Source organism: Carettochelys insculpta, chromosome 10 (genome assembly GCF_033958435.1).
Source record: "Carettochelys insculpta isolate YL-2023 chromosome 10, ASM3395843v1, whole genome shotgun sequence".
NCBI classification, from domain to species: Eukaryota; Metazoa; Chordata; order Testudines; family Carettochelyidae; genus Carettochelys; species Carettochelys insculpta.
In genome coordinates this window covers 30,357,821-30,375,077 of record NC_134146.1, presented here as the reverse complement: position 1 = coordinate 30,375,077, position 17,257 = coordinate 30,357,821, and the positions used below count along the sequence as shown (strand labels likewise).

Sequence of the window (17,257 nt, the reverse complement as noted above, 5' to 3'; positions counted from 1 at the left end):
AGTACAGACTGGTGGGACTGGCTGGTCATGAGGCAGTGGGACAACTATCTGTGGCTCCAGAACTTGTGAATGTAGGAGGGCACCTTTCTGGAGCTCTGTGCCTCTTGTCCCACCCTCTGGAGACAGGACACCCAGCAGCAGCCTGCCATCCCTGTAGAGAAGCAGATCACCATCGCCCTGTGGAAGCTTGCCACCCCTGACAGCTGCCGCTCCATCAGGAACAAGTTCAGTAAGGAAAAGTCCACCGTCACGGCCACCCTTACGCAGGTAAAGCACTCTTGGGCTTCCAGTCCTGCGTGGAGGGGAGAAGGGTTGTCCCACTCAAGGAGGCCCTCAGGAAGTTGGGGGGAGGTGCAAGGGGCGAGGCTGGGGGTGGGGAAGTCCTGTCACCGGGGGACCACACCGTCCCACCCTCGCACAGACCTGCTGCTGTGGGGTGGAAGGGGAGCCTCTCCAGGAGGACTCCTGGGGAGCTCAGGGAGGGACAGCACGGGGCAGGGGACTCCCTCCCTCAATCTCTGACGTGTGTGGTCTCCTCCCCTTGCAGGTCATGACAGTCAACACCATCCTGCTACAAAAGGTTGTCCATCTCATAGACATGGACCTGGTTGTGTCCATATTCACCACACTGGAGTTTCTCAACTGCTTTGGAGCGATCGATGGGACCCACATCCCCATCCATGGCCAGACCACAGTGCAGCCAAGTATAGCAACAGAAAAGGATACTGCTGCATTGTGCTGCAGTCCCTGGTCAACCACCACAGACAGTTCCTTGATGTGTACATCGGGTGGTTGACTGGACACATGACTCCAGCCTGTGCCAGAGGATGGAGGCAGGCACCTACATCACCTACCAGCAGCTGCACTGTGGGGGACACTGCTTGCTCCCTCACGCCCTGACTTATGAAACCCTACACTAGGCAGATGGACCCTGCCTCCCACAGAGAGCAGCAACCAGCACCCCGCAGGCCACGGGACAGGTATATCCCAGGTGCACAGGCATGTGTGCCCTTCACAGTTGGGCAGGCTGCCCATGGACTGCATGGTGTCTCTGGGACCGGGTTGACTGTTGCAGGCTCCCCTCCCTCCGCTCAATGGGCTAGCAGTCAAGGTGGAGGTCTGGCCACAAAGGTATCCCCACATGGGTGGCAGGTGATTGAGGTGCAGCCTGACCCTCCCCGCCCCCACCCCGACATATACAACTCGCAAAGCTGTTCATGGGAGCAGGTGCTGATTCTTGCCTGCAGGCATGCCCGCATGCTGGGAGCCACCCTCCTTGGTGTGTCTGGGGTCAGGCCGGTGCCCATGTTGCTAGCCTGCTTCCAGCTGCGCTGGGGCTGGCAGCACACACCCCTCCATGGGTCTGGCACCCACACCTGGAGGTTGCCTGCTGGATTCAGGTGGGACATGCTGCTTTGAACATGGTTCCACATGCCAGGCCTACCGTGCAAGGTCCCACATAAGCCAGCCCATGAGGCATGCTCCATGTGCACCTGCCCCCATGCCCTAAGCCAGGACATACACATGGAGGTCTTACCGGAGGGTTGTTTGAATATAGAGACATCCTGGAGGTGGCCTGGCTGGAAGGTCCCGAGTCCAAGGCAATCACCACGGTGCTGCCACTGGCCTTCGACCCCAAGCCTGCCTCCAGCTCGAGCAGGCGTACGGTCCCAGGGTGCTCTGCCTCCTCCTTGGCCTTTGGCTGCATAGGGGGCACGGGGGCAGCCTCCTCAGCCATATACATGGTGGCAGTCGGAGGGAGGTGTTGCCACCCTCCAGGAGTTGGTGGAGTTCCGTATAATAGGGGCAGGTGGCCAGTCCTGCCCCTAACCTGCACTGTGCATCACAGGCCTTGTGTAGCCCTGGTGCAGCTCCTTCACCTTTGCCCGCACCTGCTCCATGACACTAGGGCAGTGACCAGCGAGGCCTATGATGGGCCATTCCTCTTCGTGGCCAACGGATTCAGAAGAGTGTGCTCCTTGCCCCACAGGACCAGGAGGTCCTGCATAATATGGCCTGGAAACTTTTGTGCCCAGGAGGAGCTCTGGGAGGAGAGCCAGCAGCCGTGGGTTCCCCGGGGCTCCTGGGATCCCTCCAGCTGGTCCCTGGCTGGGCCTGGAGGGTGGGGGGCAGGAGGGTGTCACATGATGACTGGCTCTCTGTCATCTCAGTGGGAGCACCTGGTAGGAGTGGCTCTGCAGCATGGTAAAGAGCAGCCTGCTGCTGGACTGCTTCCCTGCCATGGGAGCTTCCAGGGCTCCCTGTACCTTTAAGGATGGCCAGAGGTGGAGAGCATAGACCTGGGGTTGCTGTGGACAGGGCATCCCCCTGAGCCAGCTTGCCAGCACCATGGAGGACTTACCAGTCAACAGAAGGCCCCCCAGAGCATCCACACTGACCTTCTGTCAACAGATTCTGTAGAAAGGCATTCTGCCTCGTGGTAGAATGGTAGAACCCTGTCAACAGAAGTGCTGTGTTCCTTTGATTTAATATCGACAGAATGCATTTGTAATATGGATGCTCCGTGGGTTTTGTTGACAAACTCCCTAGTGTAGACAGAGCCTCAATGACCTCACATACACTTAAAACAAGTGAGCAAAAAAACAGTCTTAGTAAATACAAGGGTCCTATGGCCTGATAAGCCAACACCAAACTCTGTTGCACAAAAGAATAGAAACACTGGAACAATTCCATATATCTTTGACTAGGTTTACATTTGTTTCAACTAAACTTTGTGGTTAATAATATCAAAGACAGCTAAAAAATATAAATGATCAGCAAGGATAGCTGATTTTCACGAAATTACCAACAACAAATCCATTGGTGAATGAACCAGAACAATGTCACTATCACGGCGATGTATTTACAGAGCACCTATCAGAATAATCATTTATTACCACACAACAACTAATGAATACAGCAAAGACTGATGAGTGGGCAGTCAGGAGAGGTTTACACTAGAATTAGTCTTGTTCAAAAAGTTATTGCTTTTAACATGCTGTTTAATTTCCTTTCATCCCGATTCTTTGGAGAATGCTGTGGTGAAGGTGTGTCTTGCACAACTATCAACATCTACCGTTACTTTCTCAACATTCTCCTCTCCTCTTTACTAGCATTCAGAGTGTCTCTTTCAATAAATCCTCCTCTAATGGTTGCGTCTGTCTGAATGAGCTTTTATGGACCTCCCCAAGCCCTTTACTTAAAAACTCCTCTACAGTCTTTCTGAATTTACATACCACCAACCTGGCTCTTTTTTGATTCAGCAGGAGCCCATCCTTCTTGTAAAGATTCCTCCTTTCTCAAACAGTTCCTCGGTACTTAATAATCCTAAATCCTTCCTCCAAAAATTATCTTCTAACTCATACATTGAGAGCCTACTATTCTGCTTGTCCAACAACTAGCTCTGCACATAGAACTAGAAGCACTTCAGAGAATATCACCATCTTGGACCAAAATCTTTTACCCAACAGCTTAAACTTGACCTCCAGAACCTCTCTCCAACCCTTCATACTCCACTTATTGACTGCTGCTATTCAGTTTTTAAGGATCATGCTATATTCTCATCCCTGAGACACAATATCATCATCTTAACTGTCACGTGCAAATGCCCTCAACAGAGAGTGAGGCAAAAATGATAGCCAGCATCTCAAAGCAAATACTTTGGCCTTTTCTGGATTCAATTTAAGTATGCTGGTCTTCATCCAGACTCCAAGCTCCCTCAAGCTCTGTTTTGTCTGTGAGAGATCCCTGACTGCACTAGACGAAAGAGATCCATAAAGCTGCATGTCATCAGCATATTTTTGGCAGCAAAGCCCATGTCATCTTACTATATCCCCTACAGGCTCTGTGTAGCTGCTAAGTAGGCCCAAAAAAACAACTAGGCCTAAGGGATTCCATGTCTGTCTAAGCATACGGGGGAAAAAGCAGGACTTACCCATCCTGACTTACAACTGATTAGAAAAGAATAAGATTAGATATGTGCACTTCTGTTTATTCATATCATAAAATCTTAACTCGTTCAGCAGTCAATTTGGATCAGTTATGTCAAATATGGCAGTATAAGTTACACTGATCTCACCTTCACCACCTAAAAATGGGCTTCATCAGTGCAACTAGCACAATCTTGTTCCCTGCCTATCTGAAGCCAGATTAAGAGGCATCCAAGATATCTGTAGCGATTAGGTGCTGTTTGGAACAGCTCAATACCACCTTCTTGGTCATCACCCAGAAGGAGGAGAGATTTTACACTAAGCAGAAGCTAGAAGAGGTGTTTGTTTCTTGAGCACAGACTGAACTGTTGTATGTTTCCCCCACATCACAAAAGGGTAACAAATGTAACACAAAACAACATTTTTAAATTAGTGTAAATATTAATTGTAAAGCACATTAAACCCTGCCATTTGCTGGTTAGTGTCAATTTGTTTTAAGCTAGCAGCCACAGAGACCCAAAATTGTTTATGATTAACTCAGTGAAACTATTTAAGGTGAAGTCAATGCATAAATTATTAGGCCTCTCAAAAAAAAAAAAAATCCAAATTCACAGTTCAAAAATCTGGTGAGGTTTGATGCTTGTTTTTTAAAATAGAAAGTTACTTTTAAACTACATTTACACCAGCAACATTTGTAAGTTTCTGGAAAAACAACAGTATCATGCAAGACTCATAATTTTGCTCTGAAAGCCTAAAATGGATGTTAGGCAGACTTTGCACAACAATTACCCAAAATATGCACTGTATTCAAATATTCTTAGCCTTGGTGTATAAATGAAAGAGTCCCATTTACAAACAAAAGTAGCACTCAGTGAAGTATTATAAATTCACCTTTTTTCATAAGAATGTGAACGAGACTGGAGATCTCGAGACTGTGATCTTGACCTTGACTTCCTTCCTGACTTCTTACGGCTGTATGTCCTACTGTCTGAAGAACTACTTGAAGATGAACGTCTACGGTGTTTCTTTTTTCTTCTACTCCTGTTTTCTTCTTCAGTATCTGATGAACGACGCCCCATTCTTACAATCTATTTAAAAACCAGCAACAAAATTATAAAATGCATGCATTTTTATAAGCCCGTAATTAATACTGTTGTTGTACAAGTTATTGCTTGGTGACAATGGACAGCAAGGGAAGAGAGAAAATTCAGAATCACACAGAATCATAGGGGCGGAAGGGACCTCAGGAGGTCATCGAGTCCAGCCCCCATCACCCCCCAACTAAGTCATCCCAGCCAGGACCTTGTCCAGCTGGGACTTAAAAACCTTGAGGGATGGAGAATCCACCACCTCTCTAGGCAACGCATTCCAGTGCTTCACCACCCTCCCAGTGACGTAGTTTTTCCTAATATCTAACCTACACCCATCCCTCTTCAACTTCAGACCATTACTCCTTGTTCTGTCATCTGACACCACTGAGAACAGTTTCTCACTCTCCTCTTTAGAGCTCCCCTTCAGGAAGTTGAAGGCTGCTATTAAATCACCTCTAAGTTTTCTCTTCTGTAAACTAAACAAACCCAAATCTCTCAGCCTATCCTCACAGGTGTTGTGCTCCAGCCCCTTAATCATTTTTGTTGCCCTCCGCTGAACCTGCTCCAGCAAATCCACCCTTTAAAGTTCCTGGTACCTAGCCATTTTGTACAACAGTTATCAGCAGCCTTATATTTGTCAGTCAACACTTTAAAATGAAATTTACCTCATAAGTATTTTAGACTTAAAACTATTATGGTATTAAATTTACTACAAGCTTCTATATCCCTTTACAAGCCAATTAACACCAATCAACAAATTCTGGTAATAACTGGTTTCTACACCAAACTGTTGCATTTTATCTTTATTTTGTTTCTAGTCATTTTCCGTCTTACTCAAATACTAATTGATCAGAACCCTCTGTGGTGGGGTAAACCGTGTTAGGTTATATATATGAACAACTCTAATACCAGAGACCTTGTTAGAACATTCTTAGCTAATACTGCAGTATTGCTTATTTGTTTAATTTCCAATACAGCAAAAAAGGATGTAGTAATGCAACTTTATTGTCTACATAATGTTAACCTGTTATATTCTACCAATGTAATTATCTTCTGTTAAATCATGAACATTCCTTAAAGTATACACAAGAGTTTCTCTGAAAATTTTAAGTTACATTATCAGAGGATGGAAGCTCTTTTAAAGTTAGCCTGATTCACTTAAACCATTTAAATTTGTCTGGATTTGTACTCCAAAACCAGAGCTATAAATATTAAACTTTAGGCATGTTTCTTGATCCCCAAAGTGTTTACTTGGATAAAGTTTCAATGTTTATACATTTGGATAAGGCTTTAAAAAATTGCCATTCATATAACTGTTGGAGATACAATAATCTTTTCTTACTCTGGAACTCCTAAGAACTCAGTTTTTATTGCTGTCAGTTTATGATTAAAGAAATATTATGCCCCAGCAACCACGGCTTCTCAGGGCAGGAAGCCCCGACAACCGCAGCTTCTCCCGCGGCCCAGGGCAGGAGCCACAGCTTTCCCAAGGCTCCAAGCCCCCATCCATATTCACACAATTCAACGTTCCCAAGGGTTCTCAACACAGAACCCTTGCAAATGTTGAGACCCTACTGTATCACCATTTCCACTTACTCAAGATACTAGATTTCTCACCTCAGATTACTAGCACTTAACATGGAGCCTTTTTCCACAAAAATTAGCAATTATTTTGGGACTCTCTGCTTACCTCTACGTTAGGAAATTAGGATTCATAATTCTCCATTAATGGCAATGGTGGAAGCTGTAGAGTAGAAAGGGTTGAAGTATTTTTGCCACAATACTATCTAACCCTTGACCAATGGTGAAGAATTACAAATCCTGATTTTCCTAGTGTTGCCCTTTGAATTCCACTAGTATCCTCCTAGCATCCAACCTACGCCCATCCCCATACCTTTCATTACCTAACGGGCAGAACCCACACTGCAGTGAAGGGGCAGAAAAATGGAAACAAAGAAGCTTCTCAAATATGGTCATCTAAAGCAGTGCTTCCCAAATCAGGAGGTTTTGCTCCACGTATTTGGGAACAAAACTAAATCAATATACTGGTTTGGAGGTTTCCCCTCCCCTCATTAAGAGACTACTGAACTACTTGGAAAGATCACCTGTGTCTTTGCATATTTATGCTGCTACCTAGACAAGAAATCTCTCTTAACCCTCTTCTCCTGTAGGCAGTCTTCAGCCAAGTGACTTCAAACTAGAGGATCATTTCTCAGGAAGTCCTGCTGGAGCAGAGGGCAAAGAGAGGTTCTCTGTGCCACTAGCAGAGAAGCAGCACCAGCACTAGTAGATAGGAAAAGGTAGCTGATGGAGACACAGATGCATGTCAACACTGTAACAATGATTACTAAGTTCTAAACGACATGTAAGAAACATTTGTGTGAAGATCATAGATTTATGGAATCATACAAATGTAAGCCTGGAAGGGATGCCAAAAGGTAATTTAGTCCAGCCCCCTGCAACGACCCAAGTCCAAGTATACCTGACAGTTTGTTTAAGAGGTCCTTAAAAATGTCCATGGATGGGATTCCACAACCTCTTGGAAATCCATTACAGGGTTTAACTACCCTAGTTTTTACTAATATCTAACCTAAATTTCCCTTGCTAAAGAGTAAGCCAATTATTTTTGTCCTACTTTCAGCAAACATACAAAAATAATATATTTAAAAACTTAGCAGGTCCCTGTCTATCCTCTCTTCCCAAGACTAAACATAGCCAGATAACAGACTTTCCTCACAAGCCAAATTTTCTAAAGGATTTTATCATTTGTGTTGCTCTCCTCTGGACCCTTTTCCTGTTTTTCTTAAAATGTGTGGTGCCCAGAACGGAACATACTCCTCTATGGCTGAGCGGGAAAGTACATCCCTGGTCCTACATAAAATATTCCTGTAATGTACCACAGAATGTTACCTTTTCATTTTTTGTAGCTTATAAATGTAATATCTTTTTCTACAGTGCTACTGCCTAGCCAGTCACTCTTCATCTTCTAGCTGTGCATTTGATTTTGTCCTTCCTAGCTGGAGAACCTTGGACTTGTCTTTACTGAATTTCATCTTGTTGATTTCAGACCAATTCTCCAATTTGTCACAGCCATATGAATTCTAATCCTGACCTCCAACAGGCTAGGAACCCCTCCCAACATGGCATCCTCCATAAAGTGGAGAGTGTGCCACATCCTTGAAGGACCACACTACATACATCATTTTCCACAACCACCTTTGACAGCAAACCATTCATAATTCATCTGAATACAATACTTCAATCAGTTTTGAACCATTTAACGTAACTTCATCAAGGCCATGCTCCCTAGTTTGCTTATAAGAATGTGGGACCGTCAAAAGCCTTTCTAAAAATTAGATCACCACATCTACAGTGTCACCCCATTCACTACACCAGATACTCTGTCAAAGAAAGAAATCAGGAGGGATTGGCATGATTTATTCTTGACAAATCCACAATGGCCACTATTTTAACTGAAGATTATTTTAATAAATCTAAACAAGGAAGTAGACAATACAATAATAGTTAAAATTTATTAGTATTTGCCTCAATATTACCACAAAATGTCTCCAGCTATAGCGTGTCATGTGTTTACTTGTTAGTAAATAAAACTATGAGAAAAGGGAAACTGCTGAGATGTTTAGAAAACAAGACCCCAAAATTTGTAAGTAAGAGATGTAACATTTTTCTTTGGTAACAAGAGGAATTAGACAAAAAAAAAAGCCTGAAAATCAACTATTCCTGGATAACCCTTTGAAAGCATCTCATTTGTTGGTCAGGCAAGTTGTAAAATACAGGCAAGCAAAAAAGCATTGGCAAGACCTTTCTACTTCCAATAGCAATAGATATGTGTGGATTTATGACTGAGAACCAAGAAATGGTAGCAATGAAAGCCATTCCTGTATCAAATAATACCATCCACTGATGCACTTGTGATCTTGCAGAAAATTTCCAGCTGACAGAGCAAGTTAAGAAGTCAGTATTTGGCACAGCAGCTTGATGAATCCACAGACTTAGCCAACATGGCTCAGATTCTGTGGCATGTGAGATTGGTCAAAATAGGTACAATGACTGAAGAACTTTTATTCTGCAAAGAAATCACAATTTGAGCTCTGAGAAAATAATCAAGAACCTGAGTAACTTCACAGTAGAGGAAGGTCTTAACCAGGCCGTGTGAATTAATGGGGCTATGAATAGATGGGACAGACAGTAGTCACGACCATAAAGAGCAGTGGGGTTGCAGAACAGAAAGTGCTTTATTTGTGTGATAGTTTGCCAGAGCTGAGCTCCAACTCTTCTAAATTTGGCTGTCCATAGCCCCATGATCTCTGGGCTTGTTGCATCATTACATGTCATGTAGATGCCAGGAGAAGGTCCAACACCGCTTACTTGTGCCATGGCACCTTTTTCCTATCATAAATTAAGTATGGAGCACAGGTAAAGAGAGCATCTGATGAAGCGGGTCTTTGCCCATGAAAGCTTATGATCCAAAATATCTGTTAGTCTGTAAAGGTGCCACAGGACTTCTTCTTGTTCTTGAAGATGCAGACTTACACGGCTACCTCTCTGATACTAAGTAAAGAGAGTGGCACCTACTGCAATTTGTAAACACTGAATGATTCATGAAAGGCTTTTGCTTGAGAAAGCTGCAGTCTAAAGAACTTTAAGCACTCAACATTGTTTTAAAACTTTTAATTTTATAAAACCTCAGTGAGCAAACAGTATTTGAGTATGCTGTACAAAGGGATGGACTCTGACCACATATCTTCTCTTCCACACTGAAGTGAAAAGTAATACTTTTCCACTTAACAATTACCTTTGAATTGCATGATGCAACCAGACCTTGCTGCCAACATTAGTTTATGGGGTGTGTATATTTGACAAATATAATGCACTAAAAAAACATTAAGACAGGAATAGAAATATAATAGATATGAAAGAGAAACCTGGAGATTCATGAAAGAGCTGTGTCTTTGGAGGGCCCAATGAAAAGGGAGTTGCCAAGACGCTTTCAGTATTATTAGACTTCTTAAAAGAACTGAACAAAAGTTATCATTATGGTGTTAAACATTAATTTGTCTGGACTGTACTCCCATTTTGATGAATACTGTCCTGGAGCTGAACAGGAATGCCAGATATTGTCTGGATTTGACCCATTCTTAACAGTTAATTCTATTCTAACTTTAAGTAATGTTGCTCAAAAAAATCACTTATAATCACCAAGTGATCAAATACTGAAGACAACTTTTCAAATCTAGCGAATCAGGAATTTGCAAAATTCTGTACAAGGAATTCAGTGATTACAGAATCAAACTGCTGCTTCCATTTGCTGAGAGTCTGGGCTTTCCACAAAGAATTCTGTGGAAACTAAAGTCCTTCATGTTTGGAAGATGACTTACCTACAGTGCTACTAGAAGATTAGCCAAATATTTCACAACTTTGCCATTCAAAACAGTCCCAATCTTTTCACTAAAACATTAGGCTATGTTGGAACATGGCCAAAAAAGTCCAAATGTCCAAATTATAGTTTGTCTGTCTGTTTGTTTGTTTTTTTACAAAAGAGATTAGACAGGATTATACAATTAAAAGTATGTGTTATATTGTTTGGAGTCACCAAGTTTAGGAAGAAATTGCTTGAATAGAGAGCTGCTTTTCCATTTATTCCATCTCATTCCACAAATTACCAACCATAAGTGGTTGGGCTAAGACCCCAATAATCTAACTCAGTTATTATGATAACAATCAGATCTACCCGTCACACAACCCAAAACACAACAGTACATAGTTAGCTAAAGCTGCAATACCAGTCAAACTCCAGTATCCCTTTTGTACGTCAAGTTCCCAGGCAAAAAACAGTATTTGGCTGTGGAAAGCCAAAAAAATTTCAAGTATCTGTAATGGAGATGCAAGTATTAAAAATATAGACACAATGGATTTCAGGAAGGTGGACTTTGGTAAACTCAGAGTTGGCAGGTAGGGTCTCATGGGAAGCAAGACTGAGGGGACAAACAATGGAGGAAAGTTGGCAGTTTTTCAAAAGGAACATTATTAAGGGCCCAAAAGCAAGCTATTCTGCTGTGTAGAAAAGATAGAAAAAATGGCAAAAAACTGCCTTGGCTTACCCAGGAGATCTTGCGTTATCATACAAAAAATGGAAACTAGGGCAAATTACAAAGGATGAATATAGGCAAACAACACAGGAATGCAGGGGCAAGATTAGAAAGGCAAAGGCACAAAATGAGCTCAAATTAGCTACGGGCATACAGGGAAACAAGACAACTTTTTATAAATACATTAAAAGCAAGAGGAAGACCAAGGGTAGGGTAGGCCCATTGCTCAGTGAGGAAGGAGAAACACTAACAGGAAACTTGAAAATGGCAGAGATGCTCAATGACTTCTTTGTTTTGGTCTTCACTGAGAAGTCTGCAGAATGAATGCCTAACATAGTAAATGCTAGTGGGAAAGGGGTAGGTTTAGAAGATAAAATAAAAAAAGAACAAGTTAAAAATCACTTAGGAAAGTTAGACATCTGCAAGTCACCAGGGCCTGATGAAATGCAACCTAGAATACTCAAGGAGCTGACGGAGAAGGTATCTGAGCCATTAGCTATCATCTTTGGAAAATCATGGGAGATAAGAGAAATTCCAGAAGACTGGAAAAAGGCACATATAGTGCCCATCTATAAAAAGGGGAATAAGAACAACGCAGAAAACAGTCAGTTTAACTTCTGTGCCAGGAAAGATAATGGAACAAGTAATTAAAGAGATCATCTGCAAACACTTGGAAGGTGGTAAGCTGATATGGAACAGCCAGCATGGATTTGCAGAGAACAAATCATGTCAAACCAATCCAATAACTTTCTTTGATAGGATAACAAGCCTTGTGGATAAGGGACAAGCGGTGGATGTGATATACCTAGACCTTAGTAAGGCATTTGATATGGTCTTGCATGATATTCTTATCAATAAACTAGGCAAATACAACTTAGATGGGGCTACTATATGGTGGGTGCAAAACTGGCTGGATAACCGTACTCAGAGAGTAATTACTAATGGTTCTCAATCCTGCTGGAAAGGTATAACAAGTGGGGTTCCGCAGGGGTCTGTATTGGGACCAGTTCTGTTCAATATCTTCATCAATGATTTGGATATTGGCAAAGAAAGTACACGTATTAAGTTTGCAGATGATACCAAGCTAGGAGGGGTTGCAACTGCTTTGGAGGACAGGGTCAAAATTCAAAATGATCTGGACAAATTGGAGAAATGGTCTGAAGTAAACAGTATGAAGTTTAATAAAGACAAATGCAAAATGCTCCACTTAGGAAGGAACAATCAGTTTCACACATACAGAATGGGATGCGACTGTCTAGGAAGGAGTATGGCAGAAAGGCATCCAGGGGTTATAGTGGAGCACAAGTTAAATAAGAGTCAACAGTGTGATGTTGTTGCAAAAAGAGCAAAACTGGTTAGGCTTCAGTTGGAGTACTGTGTCCAGTTCCGGGTGCTGCATTTCAAGAAAGATGTTGAGAAATTGGAAAGGGTCCAGCACAGAGCAACAAGAATGATCAAAGGTCTAGAGAACATGACCTATGAAGGAAGGCTGAAAGAATTGGGCTTGTTTAGTTTGGGGAAAAAAGAAGATTAAGGGGGGGGGACATGATAGCATTTTTCAGGTATCTAAAAGGGCGTCATAAGGAGGAGGGAGAAAACTTGTTCTTCTTGGCCCCTGAGGATAGAACAAGAAGCAATGGGCTTAAACTGCAGCAAGGTAGGTTTAGGTTGGACATTGGAAAAAAGTTCCTAATTGTCAGGGTGGTCAAATACTGGAATAAATTGCATAGAGAGGTTGCGGAATCTCCATCTCTGGAGATATTTAAGAACAGGTTACATAAATGTCTGTCAGGTATGGCCTAGACACTACTTGGTCCTGCCATGAGGGCAGGGGCTGGACTTGATGACCTCTCAAGGTCCCTTCCAGTGCTAGCATTCTATGATTCTAAGAAGTCTTCAAAACACAGAACAAGAACCAGATCCTCCAAGGTGCTCTGCAATGACATCAGCTCCCAGTTGCTTCAGCCTTCAATACCTTGTAGGACTGGACCTTTGGTCAGCACATTATGAACAAGTCACTTTTGAAACATCTACAACTCCCAACAGCATGTCCCCGCCAAAAAACATCATCACTTCATATTGCCAGAATATTGTTAGATGGCAATTTTTTACAAGTAAAACGTGTTTCAAGTTCATGATTAAAGCAATTTATTCTATGCTGAAATTGACTTTTGAGTAAGGTCAAGATAAGTAGTGAAGCTATATTTTAGGTTCCAATTTTATCTTATTTAAACAAACATTACTTCATTTACAATTCCGTAAATTAAAAGATCATGACAGCAAGACTGAGGAAATATAGAACAGGGAAACACTGAATACAAGAGACACATTACTAATGAGATATTTGCTATTCGATATGTATGTTGTTCTGACTCATGGCATTACACTTCAGCATATACATCATCCACTGAGCTTTTTAAATACACTTCTTTATTACAAACCTAAAATTCAATCTAGAATTATATCAAACTAATGAAGCAGACTACATAAATGAGCAGTAACACTATTAATTTGTAAAATCAATTGCACACAGTAACCCACTAAAACAGTTTTAGAAGAAAAATAACTTTTCCTAAGCCAGCTAACAAATCTAACCAAGGTATATTTTTTAATTCTTTTAAAAATGCTTTACAACAGGTGGCACTATGCCTTATTTACCCTACATTATTATTCAAACCCTGCTCTGAAGCATAATTAATAACTTTCTCATAGGCTTTTCTATAGTGTGTATGATTACAATATCACAGTGCTTCAAAAACATCTCTTCAAGACGACAGTATATTATCCCCACAGACACTAAGGTCAGTATCCATTAAATTTGGGTGCCCAATTTGAGACAAAAGACTTCTTTTTTCCAGAGTACATAGCATTACACAGCACATCTGTTCAAAGCACAGCCCCTTTTGACATCAGCTACAACTGAGAGTGCTAAACACTTGGACATATCCAACTCCAAAAGTGCTAAAGAAGGATGGAATACAATTAGAATGAGAAACACAATTCATGACCACTCGAAAAAATTTGGTTCTTAAGCACCACAGAAACGGATAGAATCCAATTCTCCAAGGCAGATTTTAACTGTCTTGCAAGTATCAGAGGGCTAGCCAAGTTAGTCTGTATCTTTAAGAACAACAAGAAGTCCTGTGGCACCTTATAGTCTAACCCTATTGGAGCATAAGCCTTCATGGGCAAAGACCTGCTTGTCTTTTCCTACGAAAGCTTATGCTCCAAAATATCGGTTAGTCTATACGGTGCCACAGGACTTCTTGTTGTTTTTAACTGCAAGATCATTCTGGCTCTTCCTGTAGTCTCTGCCTCATTCACTCGCATCTTCCCACACAAAAGCAGGCTGCTCTGACAATATGTTCTGTCAACAGAGAGTGCCTGGAGTGCCCAACCGCTCTCTTGACAGAACAGCCAACTGGAAGCATAGTAGACAGGGCTGCCCGCTGACCCAGAAGCCCTGCATGTTGACAAAGTGCCCCCTGGAGGATCCACACAGCCTTTTTGTTGACCGATTCGGTCAAGAAAGGTGTTCTGCCTTACAGGGGAGAGGCAGAAGGCTGTTGACAAAAGTGCTGAGTTCTGTTGACAGAACGCATGTTTAGCGTGGATGCTTCACAAGTTCTCAACAGAATCCTCTAGTGTAGACATTGCTTTTTAAGTTTCCAAAAAAAAAAAAACACATGTATTTTAAACCATCCCCTTGTATTGTGAATTCAAATAAATGCCGCAGCATTCTAGCCCGTAAGAGCCTTTAGCCTGGCGTACACTATAGTTAGGTTGACATAAGGTAGCTTATGTCAACCTAATTACCTCAGGTAACAGAGAGGTAGCCATGTTAGTTGGCATCCTAATGAAACAAAAAAGCAGTCTTGTAGCACTTTAAAAACTACAAAAATATTTTTATTTTGTTAGCCTTTAAAGCGCTATGTGACTGCTTTTTTGTTTAATTGCCTCAGTGTATGTAATACAGCCATGTCCGACTGATGTAAGTGCCATACTACACTGACATAACTTCTCTACCTCCACTAGGGGCACAGAGTTTATGTCAGTGTAGTTAGGATGACTCAGCACCTGTGTATACACTGCAGGCAGATCTACATTACGGGAGGAGAGCAAACTAAGTTATGCAACTTCAGCTTTGTGAAAAGAAGAGCTGAACTCAATGTACTTAGATCTACTTAACACAGTGTTTTCAATGTGGTGCATCAAGGGGAGAGGCTCTCATATCAACTCCCCTTCCACTTATCACTGAGGTGGAATACCAGAGTTGACAGGAGAGCAATTCACAATCAATTTATTATGTCTACACTGGACTTGATAAATTGACCTCCACTGGATCAACTGCTGCCCCATCAGTTGTGAAGACAAGCCTTGTTTTCCTCATATTTGCTGTTAGATGTTTTATCAATGTGTGAGCTCCATGCTGGAGATGTGAAATTTACAAGAAAACAAAGCAGCTAGTCTGGCTGCCCCTGACTCTACCATGTCCTACTAACCTGTGCTGGCCTGGCCTGCTCTGGCAGAGAGGGGAGTGAGGGGTGGGGAGAAGTCTCAGCAGTTGGCCCCCACTCACCTGGGGAAGGCAAAAGCTAGGAAGGGTAGCTGCCCACATGGAGCTATATGGAGGTGACAACCCTGACTATAAGTGCGAACGTGCAGGTGCACACACACATCAAGACTAGCCTTTTCAATGAATGGAAGCACACCTGGTGAGGACATACAGCACCAGCAAAAGTAGGGAACTGTAGACATCAGCCACCACAAAAACTACTCTGGTGGTTGTAAGTCAACCTGACTTAGGCCACTTAAGTCTGTAATGTACTCACACCCAGCAAATGAAATATCAGAAGTGAAAAAAATCATTTTGTTCTCCTTGCCCAAGCAAAGTGAAATGGAAAAAAATAGTACAAAGAGTGAAATATACATTTGATTATTTCAGAAGCAGTGGTATTAGTAACTAAGTACTAAAAAATTAACTAATTACTAGGAAACACTGTGTTTGGTAAGCAAACTAAAGACAACTTATTTGGAGAGTAACACTGTATCAGAAATTAGACCAATGCAAGAGGGCTTCCCAACTGTCCAGAAATAAAATTTCAGCAATGTTACCAAATGTGAGAATATTTCTCTCTCAGGCATGCTGTAAAAACTGCTCTGGAAAGAGTCAATTTTATACCATTTAAATTTTTAAGATTACAGCAAATATTTATTAATGCCTGCAACACAAGTTAGTTCTTTCTGCTTAACCAAGGCAGTGCCTTAGACTTTACCCATCCTGTTTTGAGTCACTTACAGCTTTATTTTACTCTTTACCATAAATCAGCGCCAAGTACATCTGTGTGCATCCCTTTATATGAGCTCTTCAGAAATCAAACACGTCCACTATGCTCTCTCTGAACCATTCTCTTCACCTCAAGCCAAACACAATAACCAACTAGAACCTTCTCGTACAGGATCACAAAAGCTAGGTCCAGTTTAAGCTCTTGCTTCCATTTAGTGAGGCCCGGAGTGGGGGGTGAGCCACCCACCCAGCCCAGGGCTCATTCAAAATCACCAAGAGGCCCTGAAAACTGGGGGGGAGGAGTACTTGACGGCTAGGTATAACTGGGACAAGCCTAGTCCTCTGCAACACTTCTCTCACTCCCAGGGATGTAGGTGGAGCGAGAGGCCCAGGGTGCCCGCCTTGCTGCTGCACCCCGGTCTTGCAACGGATTGCATTACAGACAGGGGTTGCCATGGGGCTCAGTGGTTCTCAGCCCCGAAACCTTCCCCCCGCCGAGCCCACTGAACACTGGCAGGAGCCTCCCGGAAGTAGCAACTGACAGGCGCTGGCCTCGCTTCCCCTTGGGAGAGGGGCTAGGAAATGGGGCCTCTCTACGGGACGGTGACTACTGCCCCCCTCCCGCCAGCGGGGCCGGTCGCGTTGCGCGTGTCGACAGGGCCCAGACCGCGGTGCGGCAGAGCCCGGCGCTTCCCCTGAGTCACACTGGATACCTTAGCCCCCACCGCAACAGCAGCGGCGCGGCCCAGACCCAGACGCCGTTACCTGACTCCCGCCTCCGGCCCGGCCCGCGAGAGTCCGGAAAAGGCTGCCTGGTTTGAGCTCAGCGCCTTCCGGGTG

The 17,257-nt window shown here is 43.0% G+C and overlaps 1 protein-coding gene across 1 annotated transcript in view; it reads right to left on the bottom strand.

Moving 5' to 3' along the window:
• Positions 1-17,257, bottom strand: part of RSRC1 (arginine and serine rich coiled-coil 1) — a 344,630-nt gene extending 327,373 nt beyond the window's left edge. Inside the window, exons 1-2 of the mRNA XM_075003869.1 lie at positions 17,183-17,257; positions 4,821-5,017 (exon numbers count right to left, since the gene is read on the bottom strand). Of these exons, the coding sequence (XP_074859970.1) occupies positions 4,821-5,008 (188 nt within the window). The 5' untranslated portion in view covers positions 5,009-5,017; positions 17,183-17,257. The remainder of the gene's footprint in view (positions 1-4,820; positions 5,018-17,182) is intronic.